Raw genomic sequence first — 20,645 nt, 5'->3', positions numbered from 1 at the left:
TATTAAAAGTCAGCAGCTACACTTTTGTAGCTAGCTTTTAAATGGGTGGAACTCCACTTTAAGCTTAACAGTTTATTGCTGCTCTTTCACTGCTCTTTATTACTCAGGTCAGCTCCCCGCCCCAGCCTAGATCTGTGTTGCTTAAAGTGGTTGTAAACCTCAGACATGAAATATGAACAAAGCAGATCCTTCTATAGTGCGTACTTTTCTCAGTCCAGAGCGCTAAGTGTCATTTCTTTCTGCTGCCCCATTCCTCTGCTATCAGCATGAATAACTTCTGACAAATTTTCTTGACACCAAGAGTAAAAAGGTGGCAGGGGACCGAGCCCCCGTACACAGCATGTGATTGACAGCCTCAGCTCGGTTCCTGTGGGCTTTATGAAGGGGGATGTGTCCCATCCCTCCAATCAGCTCTCAGAGATGTGCTCACTGAGCTCTGCAGTGTGTGACATCAGCTCTCCGCCCCCTGCTTTCTGAACACTCAGACAACCTTGATAGTCTGCAGTTTAAATAGTTGTAGAGAAACGAGGACCCCAAATAAACAGGTACAACTTAGGAGGATTTTTATTTCATCTCTGTGTATCATTCGTGGCCAGTCACTTCACTGAGTATATATAAGGTTTACTACCACTTTTGGGGAAATATTAGGAAAAAGGAAAGGAGAAAGCAAGTTACTAATTATACATAAGCTTAATTATGACCAAGATTAGATCATTCACCCATTCAGGGCGTTGTGGCCGTAACCATAAGCATATGTAGGAAAAAAGAGAATGTTAGCCCGCTAAGAGCAGGCTAGCAAGGGGTTACTATTGGCGACAATAAATAGATTTAAATTAATTGATCGCAGTTTAAATAACTTAATGAATTTTATCAAAGTATCAAAAATAGAAAAAACCTGTGCAGTTCATAAAAGTGATGGTTCTCAATCTAATATAATTAATTGTGTGCCCACAGACAAGAAGACAAACAGGACATACATAAAACATAAAACACTACTCAAGTCCGGACACATTGCTTTAGTCCATTGCAACCCACTTATTCGATTACCTATTGAGTATTACAGGGTCAAAATTCCTTATTTCTTCCAATAACTAAACAGTTAATCAATGGACTAAATCAATATTGAGTGTGGGAAGGGGGATGAGGTAGATAGCTGCAAAGTTAGGATTTGTCTGAATTGAATTCCTATCTGCAATTGGTGCTAATATTGCTATGATAGCCACATTTCACCATCCCTTAGGGCTGGAGAGGTCAAACAATGTGCAACCGTGTAACGATAGAAAAGCCGATGCACAGTGGGGGATCCCGTTCAATCTGTGCCATTTAGTTGTAACAGCCTTCTATTTAGTCAATTCACCACACTTCCAATGGACATTCCAAAGCGCCCGGCCGACTTATAATGTTTCAACAACTGGCAACAAATTAACTTCTTTGATTATTTAGGCAGACAAAGTAGCAAGGCAGAATGACATTACTAGTCTTTGATGTAAATGAACAGATACGATTATCAGCTGCTATTTCAGAAGACAGCTCAAGTCAGATGCTGGTCACAGCGTCATGTCAGGACTGAGTAGTGGTGTGACGTCAACGCGTTTCGCTGGCTTCAGTAGCCTTCTTCTTGGACGTTACTACCACTTTAATTGCAGTAGATAAAAAAAAAAGGCAAGTCACCGGGATGGCTGTACTGTCAGAATATTTTTTAGTATGGGTATTTTTATACATAGTTACATTGATTCAGGCTGAAACAATGTAACAATTTACAGTATATACCATACCCAGCCAATACCCCTGCAAACTGGAAATCACTGCAGTAGACACCTCTACTCCAGTAATCTCTACTTAAACCCAAGTCCACTGCTAAACAACTGGCCACTTAATTTCTGAACACAAGAGGTTGTCCACTTTGCATGGGCTCCATTCAGAGAATTCTTTGGTGACTAGATGAGTTGGAAAGGTGGGAGGGCGATGTCAAGCTTTCCACCTCGTCCAGTCAGAGTAGGCTTTGCATTCATTCAGAAAATGAATGGTGGACATGCTGAGTGGACGACTTCCTGTGTTCAGAATGCAGGAGGCCAGCTGCTGAGCACGGGACCTGGGATCAAGTAGAGATTACTGGAGTAGTGGTGTCTACTTCAGACTGGACCGATATAACTATGTATAAAATATCCATACCTGGAAATCCTCTTTAAAGCGGACCTTCAATCATTTTTTCATCTTTCCATCTATTAAATCTTCTGCCTTGTTTTAACTTTGGATAGTTAAAAATAAAAAATTCTGCCAGTAAATACCTTGTACAGCCCACTTCCTGTTTCTTGTCTGGTAAAAAGGCTAGGCTTATGACATCATGCACAGCTCTCTCTCTCACTCTTGTGAGAGTTTTCTCACAAAGGGAAGAGGGATGAGACATAAGAGGGCCAATGAGAGCTGCAGAGCTGGAGCTGTGTGTCTGTGTAAATCCAGGAAGTGAACAGGCAGCAGCTTCAGCTGCCCACAGTTAAAAAGGTTGCAGCCAGACTCAGTGGAGGGAGATTTCTGCAGCATATTTGGCAAGTACAGAATGACAGTATATATAAAATAATATGCAAAGTGGTTGGACGGAAGCTTCAGAATGGCATAGATGTTTTTATTACAAATTATGTGAGGAGACTGCAGCTCCTCTTTAAATCTCAGGACTGGATGGACAGAAATGCAATTCCTTTGGCAGATATACCATCTCTCATTTATGTATTTCATTGTTTAAGGAACAAAAAGACTATTAAAAGAAACCTGAATCAATTCTGTCACGAAGGCAAAATTTAATGAGTTTAATGTTGTCTGAAAATAGTCTGTATTGCTAACTACCATGGGTTCTAGTCCATTTTCATGTTTTACTCCCGATAGAATTACTAAAGGAATGGCTTGCCATGGTCAACAGAATGATTTTCAAACATTGTAAGTCCTGGTGGCCCCTTATCTCTTTCATGTATGGTCCAGGCCTTCCCTTCTGGAAAGCAGCAAGGCTTTTATCATCTCTTGTCATTTAGAGACTGTGTATTTTTATCCCTGCAGATGGATGAGACTGGAAGGATCTTGGTGAACCTGTGTAATGTCATCCCGGGAGGGCTTGTGTGTTTCTTTCCTTCCTACGACTACCAGAAGCTCGTCTTGGATCACTGGGAGAAGACTGGGCAGCTGAAACGGCTGGCGGCCAAGAAAAAGGTCTGTGGGGTGACACTGCGGTAACAAAACCTGAGGCAGTTCTTCTATCTATGTACCGTATATACTCGAGTATAAGCCGAGATTTTCAGCCTCTTTTTTGAGGCTGAAAGTGCCCCCCTCGGCTTATACTCGAGTCATCGCTGTCTGCCCGCTCGATCAGCGTGTCGAGCAGACAGACAGCGGCCATTCTATAATTCAAAAGCCGCGCCTCCGGCTCCGCCTTCGCCTGTGATAGGCGGAACACTGAATTTCCCAGCAGCCTGTGTTCCGCCTATCACGGACATCGTATCATCCTCGTACTACGGACGAGGATGATACGATGTCCGTGATAGGCGGAACACAGGCTGCTGGGAAATTCAGTGTTCCGCCTATCACAGGCGAAGGCGGCGGCGCAGCTTTTGAATTTTACAATGGCCGCCGAGGCGCCGACGAAGAGGGCACGGGACGGAGGCAAGGCAAGGCACGGCACGGGACGGGACGGGACGGAGGCAAGGCACGGCGGCAAGGCACGGCACGGGACGGAGGCAAGGAGGCAAGGCACGGGACGGAGGCTCGGGACAAAGGCTCGGGACACAGGTAGGCTGGACACACACACACACACACACACACACACACACACACACACACACACACACACGGATGGAGACACACACACACAGGGATGGATGGAGACACACACACACAGGGATGGATGGATGGATGGAGACACACACACACAGGGATGGATGGATGGATGGACACACACACACACACAGGGATGGATGGACGGACACACAGGGATGGACGGACACACAGGGATGGACGGACACACAGGGATGGACGGACACACACACAGGGATGGACAGGCATGTCTCACCCTCGGCTTATACACGAGTCAATAAGTTTGCCAGTTTTTTTGGGGGTAAATTGGGGGCCTCGGCTTATATTCGGGTCGGCCTATACTCGAGTATATACGGTACTCTTTTATTGAAGTGTTTTATTTTTGCTGTTTGCTTAGTTGCATTTATAATAACATTCAAAAGTGGGAATACATAAAATTATTTGAAGTAACCACTTCCTTTTCACACAAACTTCTTTCAGGTTGTCATTATGGGGTATTGTTTGTAGAATTTTTAGGAAAATAATGAATCTATTTTGTAATAAGGCTGTAACATAACAAAATGAGGAAGAAGTGAAGCATTATAAATACTTTCCCGATGCGCTGTATGGTGCAGCTTGACAGTATAATGGGTGGTACCTGCGTTTAGGGCACTATGTCTTCAGGGGCGTATTCCTGTTCCAGTTATTTCATCATAGACTTTGATGGGCTGCAGGATGCTGGGCTGGATGCTGCACGTGTGCCTCCCAGGAGCATGAAAATAGCAGGATTGGACACACAGGGGCTATATATGCCTAGTGTGCCTGAGCCTGAAGGGGAAGAATAAAAAAAACGCACCTAAGGAAACAACGGCCAGTGTTTTTGACACACGGTAGATACCTTTTTATAATGATGCTCTTCTCCTGGCTGGAGTTTAGCTTTAATACAGTATCCTGCAGGCCAGACTTTCTCCTCTAGAAGATGTGAAGTTTAGAAGATGCAGAGAATGGTTCCATTGATTTGTATTTGAACACTTTTCAGATATTTCAGGAGCCAAAGAAAGCCAACCAGGTAGAACAAGTGTTGTCCGAGTACTCGCGCTGCATCAAGGTAAGGCAAAGGGGTGCCACTGGTTTATTTTCATTACTTGTTTTTAGATTTCAAAGCTTCCTGGCAGTTCAGGATCGCCAGTGCAGCCAAATTGCATAGGTGCTACTAAGGATGAGCCGAACACCCCCCCGGTTCGGTTCGCACCAGAACCTGCGAACAGACCTAAACTTTAAGTCTATGGGACTCGAACGTTCAAAATCTAAAGTGCTAATTTTAAAGGCTAATATGCAAATTATTGTCCTAAAAAGCGTTTGGGGACCTGGGTCCTGCCCCAGGGGACATGTATCAATGCAAAAAAAAGTTTTAAAATTAAAGTTTTTTCGGGAGCAGTGATTTTAATAATGCTTTGACGCAGGGTTCCCCTTAATATCCATACCAGACCTGAAGGGCCTGGTAATTGAATTTGGGGGAACTCCACGCCATTTGTTTTTTAAACTTTGCCATGGAGTTCCCCTTAAAATCCATACCAGACCCTTCAGGTCTGCTATGGATATTTAGGGGGAACCACACTTAATTTTTTTTTTTAATTTGACGCGGGGTTCCCCTTAACCACTTACAGACCAGACCATTTTGCTGGTCAAAGACCAGACCACTTTTTGCGATTCGGCACTGCGTCGCTTTAAACTGACAATTGCGCGGCCGTGCGACGTGGCTCCCAAACATTTACGTTTATGTAAATTTACGTCCTTTTTTTCCCACAAATAGAGCTTTCTTTTGGTGGTATTTGATCACCTCTGCTTTTTTTATTTTTTGCGCTAACAACAAACAAAATTAGAGCGACAATTTTGAAAAAAACGCATTCTTTTTTACTTTTTGTTATAATAAATATCCCCCAAAAATATATAAAAAAAACATTTTTTCCCCTCAGTTTAGGCCGATACGTATTCTACATATTTTTGGTAAAAAAAAAATCGCAATAAGTGATTATTGATTGGTTTGCGCAAAAGTTATAGCGTTTACAAAATAGGGATAGTTTTATGGCATTTTTATTAATAATTTTTTATTATTATTTTTTTTTTTACTAGTAAAGGCGGCGCTCAGCGATTTTTATTGTGACTGCGACATTGCGGCGGACACATCGGACATTTTTGACACATTTTTGGGACCATTGTCATTTATACAGCAATCACTGCTATATCAATGCAGTGATTCCTGTGTAAATGGCACTGGCAGTGAAGGGGTTAACCAGTGGGTGGCAGTGTAGGGGTTAAGTGTTCCTAGGGGTGTGTTACTAACTGTGGGGAGCTGGGCTTTCATTTAGTGAACACTGATGGTCAGCGTCACTAGTTGCTAGGGAGAATGGAGAAATTCTGTTTACAACGGCATTTCTCCATTCAGCCGTCCCGTAAGACGATCGCGGGTATGCCCGCGGCGATAGAGTCCGCGGGACCCACGACCGGACTCATGGGGGTCCCAACCGGCACGCGAGCGCGCCACCGGCGGCACGCGAGCGATGGCAGGGCGGCATTGAAGATTGGACGTACCTGTACGCCAATATGCCTGCCCGTGCCATTCTGCCGACCGTACATCGGCGTGCGCTGGTCGGGAACCGGTTAATATCCATACCAGACCTGAAGGGCCTGGTAATTGAATTTGGGGGAACTCCACGCTTTTTTTTTTTTTATCAATGACTTTCAATGACTGTTCTCTGTATTACGGGGAGCCGACAATTCATTATAGCCGCAAGTGATTTTAAATGACTTTTTTTCCTGCAGAAATGACACTTTGTGCAGGGACAGTTCTAAGCACGGGAAACATGCACCCCTTTACATGCATACTATACACCCCCACCCCCCGATAGGAAATTTAAATGAATATTACACTTTTATTGTTTCACTTTAAGCATTATTAAAATCACTGCTCCCGAAAAAAACGCAGTTTTTAAAACTTTTTTTTGTATTGATACATGTCCCCTGGGGCAGGACCCGGGTCCCCAAACACTTTTTAGGACAGTAACTTGCATATTAGCCTTTAAAATTAGCACTTTAGATTTCTCCCATAGACTTGTACAGGGTGTTCCCCGGCTTTTCGAATTTGCCGCAAACAGCCCAAATTGTTCACTGGTCGCCGAACAGGCGATGTTCGAGTCCAACATGAGTTCGACTCGAACTCGAAGCTCATCCCTAGGTGCTACATAAAATTTTAGTTTTATGTAGTACTTATGGTTGTGGAAAACTTTAAAACCTGTTTTGCTTGCACAGCCTCAAATTATGAATTTTTGCTAATTATCATATTATCCTGCTAGATCTCCAGCCAGTCTGCAGGGCCCTTAACTGGCGCCCTTCTATTTTCTGTTGTCGGAGGGAAGATGAGTGAAGGAATCAACTTTTCTGATGACCTGGGCAGGTATGTGTGCTAAAAACCGAGATCCTATTTCTGATTGCTTTTGTAGACACCTCTTCTATAGAGAAGATGACCCCATCTCACTTTACTGTTTCCTTACCTGCATTTCTGATGCATTAAAGGACTCTGCCATAGGAGGAATGAACACAGGCCTGCCCTGTTTTCCATTTATGAAGGTTTCGGTGTATATGGAAAGATGATAATAAAGCTGAACTCCAGCTTCTGCTGCAAATCGGAGTTGTAGTGTACATGCTGTGCTGCTCTCCACATAGTCTTTACACACCTTAAAGTGGTTATAAACCCTTACATACACCCAGTGAAGGGACGATCCTCAGGCCATACACACAGATTAAACAAATCCCCCTACATAAGTTGTACCTCTTTATCTGCAGTATTCTTTTCTCTACATCCATTCAAAGTGCACAATTTATAAGCTTGTCTGAGAGTTCTGAAAAAAGGGGGCAGAGAGCTGAAGTTACACTTTGCAAAGCTCAGTGAGGAGAGCTGATTGGAGGGAAGAGACACACACAGAAACAGAGCTAAGGCTGTAAAGCTCAGTACACACAATTAGAACATCATACAAAAAATTCCTTTCAACGCGATCGTCCGATAATCTGATTGTTCGTACACAGCATTCATCCAAAATTTTCCAAAGGAACAAACATGAAAATTTATCTCGTATGATACCAGCGTTTGATTTTTACAGGCCCTTTTAGGAGGTTTATGATGCTGGGAGACAGGTTAGGCTTAAGATCACATGACTGCCATGATTGGCTAAAATTTCCCAATCGCAAGCAGCGATCAGGAGCTTTCGGTTAGGCGCCAGTAACTCTGTATTGACAGAAATTCACGCAAGGACCAGCTGCTGAGAGGCCGCATGTTTGCCTGCGGCCAGCATCAGGGGGTTGATCAGTACAGTTTTTGTCTGATAATACAATACAAATACATTACATCACTTCCCAATTTTTATTCTGTCGTACAAGAATTTTGGTACTTTAGTAACCTATTCGTTTTCGATATGGAGACTAGCACGAAAAAAAAATGAACGATCATTCGTCCAATAATCTCATCATTTGTACTAGGCTTTAATCTGCTGGAGTTCCCTCATCTGTCACCATTTTTCTCTTGGTGTCAGGAAAACTTGTCAGAAGTGACTTGTGCGGATAGCAAAGAGACAAAGAAATGACACAGTGCTTTTAATTAAAGCGGGAGTCTGCCGGGACTCCGCGTTTTTTTTTTTTTTTAAAAGCCAGCAGCTACAAATACTGCAGCTGACTTTTAAAATAGTGACACTTACCTGTCCAGCGCGCCCGTGATGTCGGCACCCGAAGCCGATCTCTTGATCGTCTCTCGGGTGCTGCCGCCGCCATCTTCGGTATGGGAATCAGGAAATGGAGCCTTTCGGCTTCATTTCCAGGTTCCCTACTGCGCATGCGCGAGTCACGCTGCGCAATAGGGACGGTCCCCGCTGCCTCTGGGATCTGTGTGTTTCCCCAGCAGGCAGCGGGGGACTTTCAGAAAGGGGTGTAATCTACGCCCCTTTCCGCAGAGAGCTATCCCGGAAGTGGGTGCAGATACCTGTACTGTACAGGTACCTGCACCCCCCCTCCCCCCTGAAAGGTGCCAATTTTGGCGCCGGAGGGGGGGAGGGTTCCGATGAGCGGAAGGTCCACTTTAGGGTGGACCTCCGCTTTAAGACAAGTACACGCTATAGAGGGATATGCTTTGTCCATATTTCATGTCTGAGGTTTACAAACATTTTATCTTGCTGAAAAGAAGGAAATAAAAGGGAAAACCCCCAATGGAACACAGCAACTGAGAGGGAGACTAACTATTCTGAACTATCTAAAGAACAGGAAAGGGTAAAAAGGGAACTGGCTATAATATTTATGAGCACGTTGGCTCTTGGGATTCATTCAATCCGGCTTATAGTGATGTTCTGAGACGTTGAAAGAAAATCAAGTCTTTCACGCCTAATCTTTCTAGCATTGTCATGGTAACAGGTATGCAGCATGGAGTCGGAGAAGAGCTATAGTGGGTCTTAAAGGGAACCTGTCACAATATGAAGACTGCCATTGCAGACTTGGTTTTTAAAATAAAAGCATCAGGGCTATAAACATCCTCATCCTTCACTATGTGATGTTATTGATCTGCACCAAACAAGTAGCCAGTAAAAGGATGAGCAAGTCATATGTTTGAAGGCTATGAAGAAATAAATGGAGTTAAAGCCCAACTCTGGGCTCACCTAATGGAGGTCTCCCCAGCAGTATCTTTTTCTTTTTTGCCCTACAGTCACAGGATGTCCTCCATTTTTATATATATATATATATAGATAGATAGATAGATAGATAGATAGATAGATAGATAGATAGATAGATAGATAGATAGAGAGAGAGAGAGAGAGAGAGAGAGAGAGAGAGAGAGAGAGAGAGAGAGTTTTTGTGCTCAGTGCATGTCTGGATACAGCTCATTGAATGTTTGAATACAAGAAACTGAAAGAATTGTTTATATAAACAGGTGCACTGCCTATATGACAACAGGTAGTATAAATATAAAAACATTCAAAACAGCGCTAATAAATTAATAATTTGGTAATATTATAAACCAGTGGCAAACACCCTAGTTATAAATGAATATGTAGCAGACGGTTAAGGTAGAACAGTTCAAAGCAGTAAAAGCATTCAGGGTGTTAGGGACGGTTCAAAATATCTGAGGTTTTAAAGGTAATCTATAGTTATCCAAGCGTGCCTTCCACCAGAGAATAAAGAGATCCGTATTCCACCATGTGCACCACACTCCCCCAAGGTGTCAAACTCACCAGATGTCTCTAATATGGAAGCCTTAGGTTTGGTATACATCAGCTGCTTTAATCATTGGTCCTCACCAACCCAGAAAACGACCATTGCAGGGGCTCAAACACGTACCATAAAATACAAGAATAGTAGTGTAACTCTGTTTATTTATGATACAATTCCCCATACAGCAGAAGCCCCCTTAATACTTGCTACATACATCAGATAAATCATCAACAAGCAAAATATAAATCACCCAGAGGGCGCTGTGGCCATGTCCAGCCGTCAGAGGAGAGCATGCATTCCTTTGCAGACGCTGCAAGCACTTCTAGGTAGAGCGCAAGTGTCACATCCAGGATGGTGTGCTGGTCACCTAATTTAAATAAATTAAATTAGTAGCATTTTTGGTTTGTGGTGTTCAGATGAAGTGTAGTTCCTACTTTAAGGTACACGGGACATTTTACAACCTCTCCTGAACGATTTAACTTGACAGGTAGTAAACAACATTTAAAAACATCTGTTTTGCCGCATTAAGCCGTGTTTGCGTTTAGAAAAATATATATATTTTTTCAAATAGTCAAAAATATATCTCCATTAAAAATGCCTGTAAACAAAACGTGGCTAAACGCGAGTTACCGTGTTTCAAATGCCTCTGAACATCTGTCTTGAACACATTTTTTTTCCAAAAAATGCTTCTAAACTCAACTGCCTATAAACGACTATAAACGACCCTGTGTACATCTACTGATAAGATAACATAGAGGAGAGTTCAGGGGCAGCTGAAAAAAAACACCCAACTGCCCCTAAATGTCCGTTTACCAGCAGCAGTGTACATGAGGCCTTAGGAAACAACTAATGGAAGTCCTTTCTAGAGATCCATTTTCACTGGCAAGTCCCGCACCCGATTCTGGCTGTGAATTTACTATGTTAAACCATGTCTGACTAGTCAGATCACTTACAAAGAGTCTATTGTTCTTCAGTCCCTCTTTCCGGCTCCAGTTCATCACAATGAACTTATATTGTATACTGTCTGGATGTTTTGCCTCTATGTGGTTCAGGCTCTGTGAGTCTATCGCTCATCCATTTTCTCTTTTAGAAAACTGATCCCCTTGTTATCATCCAGAATGGGCACCAGAAGGGCACTTTGGCTTCTCAAACAGGCCACTGTTTGCCAGATTTGTATGGCTGCTGCCTGGTCTCATGCTTTGGCTCTCCAAGTTCCACCAGGTGGAGGATTTAGGCAGCTGTTTGAGCTGCAGGCAAAGTCTGCAATTTCTGTTGTTTATGTTGAATGTGCTGGCGATTGTTTTCTGAGTAACCGACCCTTCAGTCTCCTCAATTGGACTGCTTTTGGACATCCTGAAAATGTAGGACTTTGTGTGTTTATCCATGGATGACAAAGAATATAGGATTTGTACTCATTGTAAAATGATTTTCTTGGAGTCCATTGAGGAATGGGGGTCTGTGTTTGATCATGGCACTGCTTTGCTACAAATGGCATGATGGTAGTTTAGACCCTTTAAACCCCAAACACATGTGAATTACACAGGTTCTGAGGATAATCTAGTGCAGATAGGGCACCAAGTGAGTTTAATTACCACCTTAATCAGCTACAGAACCTGTGTAATTAATGTGTTTGGTTTTAAAGGGATGAGGGGGCAACACTACGGTAGTTGGAGGGGTTATACCAGGGCTGGACTACAGTTTTCTTTTTGTTTGTTTCCAATCCTCCCATAGGTAGCAGTATATTTCAAATATTTAGGGCTTTCTGTGTCTGGTACGGCGGACTCTAAGGGATTTTAGAATGAGTACAATAATCCTATTTTGGTGCATGCAGAGTGGATTTATATCCTTTGTGGTTATTGAGAAATATACATAGATTACATTTTTAAACATTGGCAGAGGAGGGGGGGGGGGGGGGGGGGAGTTCATTAACCCTTTGTAAACTGGGACACTGTCCACGATGCAGCTTACAGAGCTTACACAGCAGTTATACATAGGGAGCCAACAGAAGAACAGGGCATGGGAAAAGTATTGGTGGGGGTGGGCTAGTAAGAGAACCTGTCACTTTCCCCAAAAGGGAAAGGCTTTGGATGCAGTTGTCTTATGACCGTTTTCTAAATCATCTATATGCCTTTTCTTAGGTGTGTTGTGATGGTCGGCATGCCGTACCCAAATATCCGATCACCGGAGCTCCAGGAAAAAATGGCCTATCTTGATAAGACTGCGGTAAGGAGAGCCAGATTGCCCTGATTAGAGTTTGTGCAGATGGGCAAATACAGTATACTTTCAGGTGCATTCACTTCTGTTTGTTTTTTCTGACATCATTCTAAGCTAAGCTGCTTCTGTATTTCCATTAACTTGTAAGGGTACGAAGCAGTTTTGGCACAAGCACTTGCCTCTGTACATGTGCACTTAGAGCCTTTTCACACTGTGCCTCCTAGAGCGTCAGCGGTAAAGCGGCACTATTTTTGGCACTACTTTAGCGGCGCTATTCGCCCCCACTAGTGGCTGAAAAGGGGTTAAATTCGCCCACAAAATGCCATAGCGATGTTTTGCCAGCGGTATATCAGTGCTGCCCCATTGATGTCAATGTGGAGGAGCAGTGAGTTCACTGCTCTAAAGAAGCTGCTGGCAGGACTTTTTCTGACACCCTGCCAGCGCACCGCTTCAGAGTGAAAGCCCTCGGGCTTTCACACTGGAGTGAATGGAGCAGCTGTTTAGGGCGGTTTGCAGGCACTATTTTTAACGCTATAGCGTCTGCAAAACACCCCCAGTGTGAAAGGGGTCTTACGGTGTTATTTATTTGGATTATAGCCAAGTATGAGGGTGGAATATACTACACAGGGGAGAGGTGGGAAGGATATTCTTTCCTTGTCTCATAATTTTTCCAATTTCTCAGCCCAAGACAAGTGGAGTGTCTGCAGGGAGAGCCCTCTTGGAGAACCTGTGCATGAAATCTGTCAATCAGTCCATCGGTAAGTGTCACACACACGTGGACTTGTATTAGGAATTTCACATTTCTGTGAAGACCGAAATATTGCTTTTGATCCTCATTTCCAGATGACATGTACCACATGCCGTGGCCTGCCCAGCAGGTTGCACTTTTTGTTTACAGTAATCAGAACATTGAAATATGTTCATTAATTGGTTTCTGCTGGCTGAACATTTATTGCTAATTACCTTATTAATGTGGTCCTGTTGGTACCTTTTTAAAAGGCTGCACTGATACTTTGCTGACATATCACAATAATACAGCAAATGTATAATTTGTTAAGAAAGCACCACCTTTTATCATTAACAAGTTGTCCTTGAGCTCCAATCTGTCATTTTATTTAGGCTGAGATTTTTATTTTCTGGAGAAAAAAAAGCAGTTGAAGGTATTGTCAGGGGGAGCACTGTGTAAAACAAATTAAATAAATATTTGGAATGGTTACACTCGCACATTTCTTCTCAAAAAATATATCTGATGCTAGTTCCAGTTTAAATCCACCCATACATGTTTTCTTCCAGAACTGCAAAAAGTTCTGTTTTGATAAATTCTTTTTATTGGGTATTTTTTTGTAATAAAGGGTCCAATTCACTAAAGAATATCTCATGAGATAATTGATCATGTGACACATTTTTTTCCAATGAAATAATGAAAATGTCAATTCACTATCACCCTTTGAGGTGTTTACCGCAAAAGCAAAAACACTCAGGAAATACTTCATAAAACGGTGTCAGTTCACTAAAGGAAATAAAAGAATGCATGAGTTAAATAAGTAGTGGTCCAGACATGAGCTATTTAAGGAATGTAAAGAATAAAATAGCCGATTTTGAGTAGTTTCTACCTTTTTTGTATCATTTCTCATCTCAACAGTAACCTAAATATGGAAAAACACAGAATCATTGGGGCTGATTTACCCCGGGCACTTTCCCCCTTCCTACCCAGGCGACTTTTCAGCTTTCAGCGCTGTCGTATTTTGAATGACAATTGCGCGGTCATGCAACACTATACCTAAACAAAAATGTTATCATTTTTTTCCCACAAATAGAGCTTTTTTTGGGTGGTATTTGGGGGTTTTTCTTTTTTGCGCTCCAAATAAAAAGACAGAAAATTTGAAAAAAATTTTTTTTTTTCGTTTCTGTTACAAAACATTGTAAATAAGCACGTTTTCTCTTTAGTGGGATCGGAGATGTGGTGTGTCAGACTGATGCACCACACCACTGATCGCCGTGCTGCACACCCCTGTGGTTTATCCTGCTGGACATCCTATGACGTCCAGTCAAGATAACTTTACCACTTTGCGCAAGTCATTTTGCTATATGGCGGGCGGGAAGTGGTTAAAGTATAACTAAAGGCAAACAACTTTTTTTTTTTTTTGGAGTGGAGAGGGATTTGAACACCCGTCAGGTTTTTATTGCTGTCTGTGCCCCGATTAGGGAGATTCACCCTCTCTACTTGTCTTGTTTACCTTTTATCATTGAAAGTGAAAGTAAAGGAAAATCCCACATTTTGGATTGTCCCAAGAAAAGTAATATGGGGAAAATCTTCCAATGGGGACACTGGTTCTGGTGACCTGGGGGTCTCCAAGGTATTCGTTTAATTTGTAGGGATTTCCTCTAACTTCCTGTTTTGGCTATGTGACAGGAAGTGAAGGGAAATCTCCCCAGTGATAACGTTGTCTTTTATTGGTGGAAGAAGGGGGTGTGTGTTTTTTTTATAGTCAATATTTGACGTTGATAGAGATATTTTGTGTTTACTTCATGACTTATTTATTTTTGATACGCTACATGTGTCCTGGGAAAGCAGGTTCCCTTTGACTGTCTGGTATTCCAGTCACCTTTTTTTCTTGTGTATTAATACATATGCTGCTGGGACCACACTGACTTGGTGAGTTGGCATATTTCTACAGTTTAAACCATTTTACCTCTTTATTAGCAATAAAAACCGACAGGGGTTCTAATCCTTCTCTGCTGTATCCATTCCACTGAATATCACATCATGAGATAAAATACCACGTTTTCATCAGATAAATATCTCACATTTTCTTGCCAGGGAAAAAAGTCTGTCAGATTTCTTGGGAATTCAGTGTGTTACCTTACCCCTTAGGTCGGGCCATTCGGCACCGCGGTGACTATGCCAGCATTGTACTCCTAGACCACAGGTACTCCCAGCCTGCCATCCTCTCCAAGCTACCCCAGTGGATTCGCAACAGCACAGAAATCAAACCAACTTTTGGGCCTGCATTTGCATCAATACGCAAGGTTTGTGACTGTTTATGATTGCTTTAAAATAGAACACCCTCCCCCCCTTTTTTTTCTCATTTTGGATTGAGTGGTGAGGGGGTTATAACCAGTGGTGGCTGCTAATCCATGTGTCTGGCCCCTAATCTACATGCAGGGTGCTGGATGCATGGATTTCAATGTTTTGTTTTTAAGCATGTGATTAGAGCCTGAGGCTCTAATTGTCTTAAAAAAAAAATGGTGGGCTCGGGGCGCGGTTTCAGGCTGGCTGGGGGTGATTCAGCCGCCACTGGTTATATAACCTTATTTTATGGTAATGAACTTCTCGCCTAACCCATGTTTTTTGGGACTAATAGGCCATATCTGTTTGATAAGTGCAAAAGCAATACACTTGATTGCTCCAGAAATTCAGTGCTGTCATGTGGACTCAGCTGTCTTATCTCCAGCAATGTTATCAGTCTTGTGCAGTTCAGCTCTGTGGTGTAGAGAAAACCTTCCCCTTATGTTTTGGAGATGGGGCTGTGTTTCATAAACACGCTTCCTGTCCTAAGATGACAATTCTGCTAATCCATAGATGCAGTAAAGTGAACGTTGTCACTCTAGGACAGGAAATGTGTTACTGGCAGCATCACCAGGTGAGAATAAAAGAAGAAAATAATTGGAGATATAGGTTTAAGAAACATGTGCCCCATCATGTGACCCAAATATTGCAACTATCCCTATTTTCTTAATTGTACCGTACAGGACCCAGGCTTCTTCAAGTCTTGACTATAAGTTATATGCTGCTGCCTTTAGGTGGGAGACGCTGGCAAATGAAACTGTTAGGATGGCCCATATATCCCCTCCCTTCTCCAACAATCCAGTTTTTTGCTAGTTTCCTTAGGTGATGGACAACCTCTCTACTGCTAGCAGGTTCTGTTATAATCCTGTTATTTCTGGAAGATTTAAGACTACCTAATGTACATAAGAGTGCAACATTGGTAGTGATACTTCTCCACAGCCAATACCCTTAATAATCTTCCACTGCAATATTTAAAGAATAAATCCAAAGTGCAACTGGCACAAGATTTCTGCTACATAAGAAAGCCTTTTCTGTGAATTACTGCCACTGCAGGTTGGACTCTGGAGCAAATAGGTCAATATACACATAAGTTTGGTACAATTCCCATACAGGATGTGCAAATGGACCACAGTCGCCTCCAGTAATGAATTGGATCACCAGTGTCAATGAGGAAAAAAAGAACACTCCAATAGTTATGTGGAGCTTTTGGATGCTGATGTCATCACGATGCCAGTCACACAGGTAGAGGCCTTTTTTGGACTTAAAGCGGAGTTCCACCCAAAAATGGAACTTCCGTTTTAAGTGTTGGTGATCCCCTGAGATGCCACACTTGGCATGTAATTTTTTTTTGGGGGGAAGCGGGTACCCTGTTTTTATAGGCATCCAGTTCCCACTTCCTTCCCTGGCGCCGGGAAGGAAGATCACCTCTCCCCTCTCCCTCCCTGCAATCTTCTGGGACATGTCGCAGGTCCCAGAAGATTGCCCGCCCATTCGCAACTCAGTGCATGCCACAGCCGGGCGCCCACAGTTAGAATGCCGATGCCGGGGAGATTAGGTTTTAATAATAAATGAGCCTTTGGTATTCTACAGTTGAAATGTGCTCTTGTTCCTTATTAGCTTTGGTGACCTAATGTGGCACTGGAAGTGGGCGAGGCGATTGTGATCCATTGACACATCCTGTATGTGGATTGTACCATACTTATGCATGTATTGACCAAGGCTTACCAGAATGTTGGACCTCAGAGCAGACGTCATACTTATGTTGTGACACAGCTGTGCTCTGGAATTATTCTTTTCAATATAACTGTGGAGGGGTATCATTTTCACTTTTACACTCTTCCGCCTGCCTATGTAAAAAACTGTAGCTGCTGACTTTTATTTTTAGGCCACTTGCCTGTCGTGAAATTCAGCAATGTGCGCAACCCCGATGTTTCTATTAGCTCTTGGATGCTGCCACCCCCATTCGTAGTAAGGCAACCTGGCAGTAAAGCATTTGGAGAAGTGTGCTTTCTGAATGGCCTGGGGGGGAAGGAGGAGGAGGGGGGCGAACTTCTGAGCGATGTCCCGAAAGTGGGGACAGGTACCTGTCAAAAACAGGTACCCGCTGCCCCCTGGAAACGTGCTAAATGTGGCATTGGAGGGGGGAGGAGTCAGATAAGCAGAGGTTCCTCTTTTGGGTGGAATTCTGCTTTAACAACCTTGGTCCTCACCTCTAGGTGGCAGCATATAACTTATGGTCAAGAATTAAAGATGTCTGTGCCCTGTACTGTAATCTATAATGTTTGGGGGTTTCAAGAAATCTTCAGGCCTTAAATTAAAATTTTAACTCGTGTTTACAAAGGGCCATGGCAGTGAAAGGGCTCTAAGCATTCAACCAGTTGACACATGCAGATTTTACATAAACATTTGTAAATCTTTAGCCAGCTCTTGTCAGCTTCAGCAAAAAAGAAAAAGTGAATGTAAACCCTCACATATACCCAGTGAAGTGAACAGCCTCAGATTTATACACAGGGATGAAACAAGTTTTACATGTATATGAATTCTTACATCGTATTAAAATGTTCACTCCCTCATTCAGCAGTAGGAGTGCAGTCTTGGCTTACACTGGGAGACAGCTGATTCGAGGAAAGACACCCCCCCCCCCCCCAGGCAGAACAAAGATACTTTCAGAGCTGTACTGTGACTAGACAAGCTCTCTGCTAATCTATTTATAGCAACCTTCCACAACACACATTTCAGGCTGGTTTTATCTCCCAACTCAGAGCACTTGTCAGAAGTTATTATGCTGATAACAGAAGAAAGGAACAGCAGAAACGCATAGGACTGAGAGCTTTGGAGAGAGATAAGAAAACACTACAGATATACGTGCCTAGGTCAGATTTCATTAATCTGGTTTACATCCACTTGAAGGAGGGTACACAAAGATCATAATGGAAATGTTGGCTATCACTGAAATATTTCAGATGAAACCTTTTCATTTTCATTGCATACCTTATACTGTATAGATACCACATCCAAAATTTAGTCAGAAATTACAAAAAAGATCACATGGACTTTTTAGGTGCCCCAAAGAGGCACAAAATGCATTGATGTGAATGTGTTCCATAGGAACCCATGTTAAAAATAATGTCCTGCGTTCTGCAAAAAGCGTGAAAAAACGCATTGGTGTGAATGGAGCATAAAATGTAGATGTTCTGAGTTCCCCTGCTTCTTAGAACCACTAGAGAAAATGTTTTATTCTATGAAAAAAATACTGTATTAGAATTCCTATATTCAGAACAGCATGCCAGGACTGATTCTCAATCAGCTTGCTGACTTTTCTCATTTGTCTCTTTTGTAGTTCTTCCAGATGAAGAAGACAAATCCTACATTGACATCCTGATCTGCTGATTTCAAGTTTTTATATTTTGTTCTCTTTCTACAAAAACGTGTATATGTTATTTATTACAATAAATGGTTTTGTTCAGACTTAGTGAACCTGTTCCTGTCTTTTAAACTGTAACTCCCAACCCCCCTCCCCTACATGGTTTAGGAGATATTTACAAAAAGACAGGCGCATGCATCGTAGACAGCGGCGTGCAGGCGCATTGAGCATGCCACTGCTAACGGCAATATGCCGTTAGTGGCAGCTCCCGTGTGCATGCGCGGGAGTGACGTCATCGCTGCTTCGGCACTGTGAGTGGCTGGAGCAGCGACACCCAGAAGAAGATGGACGCTCCGTGCTACAGAGGACAGCAGTGACTTTGCTGGCTCCTGTGTCAGGTAAGTGACACATAATGGGCTACTATGTGATGCATAGTAGTCCATTATGGTTTAACTTTGCAGTAGTGATGTCCAGTTCATGAACGAATCGTTCTTTTGAATCGATTCTTTTCAGTGAACTGGATGAATCGATTCATCTGAGTGAACTGATTCGTTTGAAACAGTTCACTATGCACTCAGTACACAGTAGAGCAGGCCTGGTAATATGATCCTAGAGTGAGAGACCTCAGCCCCTCCCTGCAACCAATCAGCTGACTCACAGCACAGTGACACTCAGGAACTGGATACAAACTTAATATAAGAGTCAGGAGTACACAGGACACCGAGTTAAATAATCATACAAGTTACTGAGTTTAAGAATCATACAAGTTACCGAGTTAAAGAATCATATCGGTTTTTAGAACCCAGTACACTGAAAGAACCACAAGTCACCACCAGTAAAACAATACACTAAACCAATGAGGTAGCAGCAGTGATAAGGTGGTACGGACAGCCTAAGGCCCTTTCACACTCGTGCGACTTGTCCTGCGACTTGAGACTGCAAAGTCACATGACAAGTCATAACCCATGATTTCCTACGAGTTCAGTTCATATCTGTGCGACTTCAAAGTAGTTTTTGTACTACTTTTGTCCGACTTTGATGCGACTTGTGGCAGAGACCTCAAGATTACACAGACATTGCTTCAAGTCATGGCAAAAATCATGGCAAAAGCACTTGACTTTCAAGTCGCACAAGTGTGAAAATAGCCTTAATGATTGAATTTTATTACCAGGGGTACTTCGCCCATGGTAGTGGTAGTAAAATCTGATCATCATTACTGCGCATGCGCTGTAAAGGCTACGGGCAAATCTGATGGCTATCAATGTTAACTGTGAAGTTGGCACATCAGAATGCAGTTCACATGCACAAAAACCCACTTTTCATTTAGGCTCCATTTCCACTTGTGCAACTTGTCCTGCGACTTTGTACTCTATGATTTCGAATGAGTATTATTCATATCTGTGCGACTTCAAAGTAGTCCCTGCATTACTTTGGTCCCACTTTGATGCAACTTGAGATCCATAGACCTCCGGAATACACAGGCATTGCTTTAAAGTCGCATCAAAATTGCGGCAGAATTGTGCAACTTTCAGGCTGCGTTAGCCTAAAAAGCCTGAAAGTTGCACGATTCTGCCGCGACTTCAAGCAATGCCTGTGTATTCTGGAGGTTTAGGGACCTCGAGTCACATTAAAATGGGACCAAAGTAGTGCAGGGACTATTTTGAAGTCGCTGTGAATTGAAGTCGCACAGATATGAATGGTACTCATTGGAAATTGGGTACTTCTTGTCATGCAACTTTGCAGTCCCAAGTCACAGGACAAGTTGCACAAGTGGAAACAGAGCCTAAATAAAAAGTGGGGTTTGTGTGCATGTGAACTGCATTCTGGGGCAACTTCACAGTTAACATTGCTATCCATCAAATTTGCGGAAACCTAGGCACAGGGCCAGTTCACACTGCTGCATCGTGCAAAATCGCATGCAATTTGTCCGTGCAATGCGATTTCAGCCATACAGATAGTATGGCTGAAATC

General features: G+C 42.8%; 1 protein-coding gene across 1 annotated transcript in view; it reads left to right on the top strand.

The window, feature by feature from the left end:
• DDX11 (DEAD/H-box helicase 11) overlaps positions 1-18,782 on the top strand; it is a 161,131-nt gene extending 142,349 nt beyond the window's left edge. Inside the window, exons 21-27 of the mRNA XM_077468971.1 lie at positions 3,049-3,198; positions 4,817-4,885; positions 7,131-7,231; positions 12,165-12,249; positions 12,923-12,998; positions 15,116-15,270; positions 18,651-18,782. Coding sequence (XP_077325097.1) covers positions 3,049-3,198; positions 4,817-4,885; positions 7,131-7,231; positions 12,165-12,249; positions 12,923-12,998; positions 15,116-15,270; positions 18,651-18,692 — 678 coding nt within the window. The 3' untranslated portion in view covers positions 18,693-18,782. The remainder of the gene's footprint in view (positions 1-3,048; positions 3,199-4,816; positions 4,886-7,130; positions 7,232-12,164; positions 12,250-12,922; positions 12,999-15,115; positions 15,271-18,650) is intronic.
• The last annotated feature ends 1,863 nt before the right edge of the window (positions 18,783-20,645 follow it).

Source organism: Lithobates pipiens, unplaced genomic scaffold (genome assembly GCF_037356315.1).
Source record: "Lithobates pipiens isolate NorthernLeopardFrog02 unplaced genomic scaffold, aLitPip1_a1.2 Scaffold_8, whole genome shotgun sequence".
NCBI lineage: Eukaryota > Metazoa > Chordata > Amphibia > Anura > Ranidae > Lithobates > Lithobates pipiens.
This window is presented reverse-complemented; position numbering and strand designations above follow the sequence as displayed.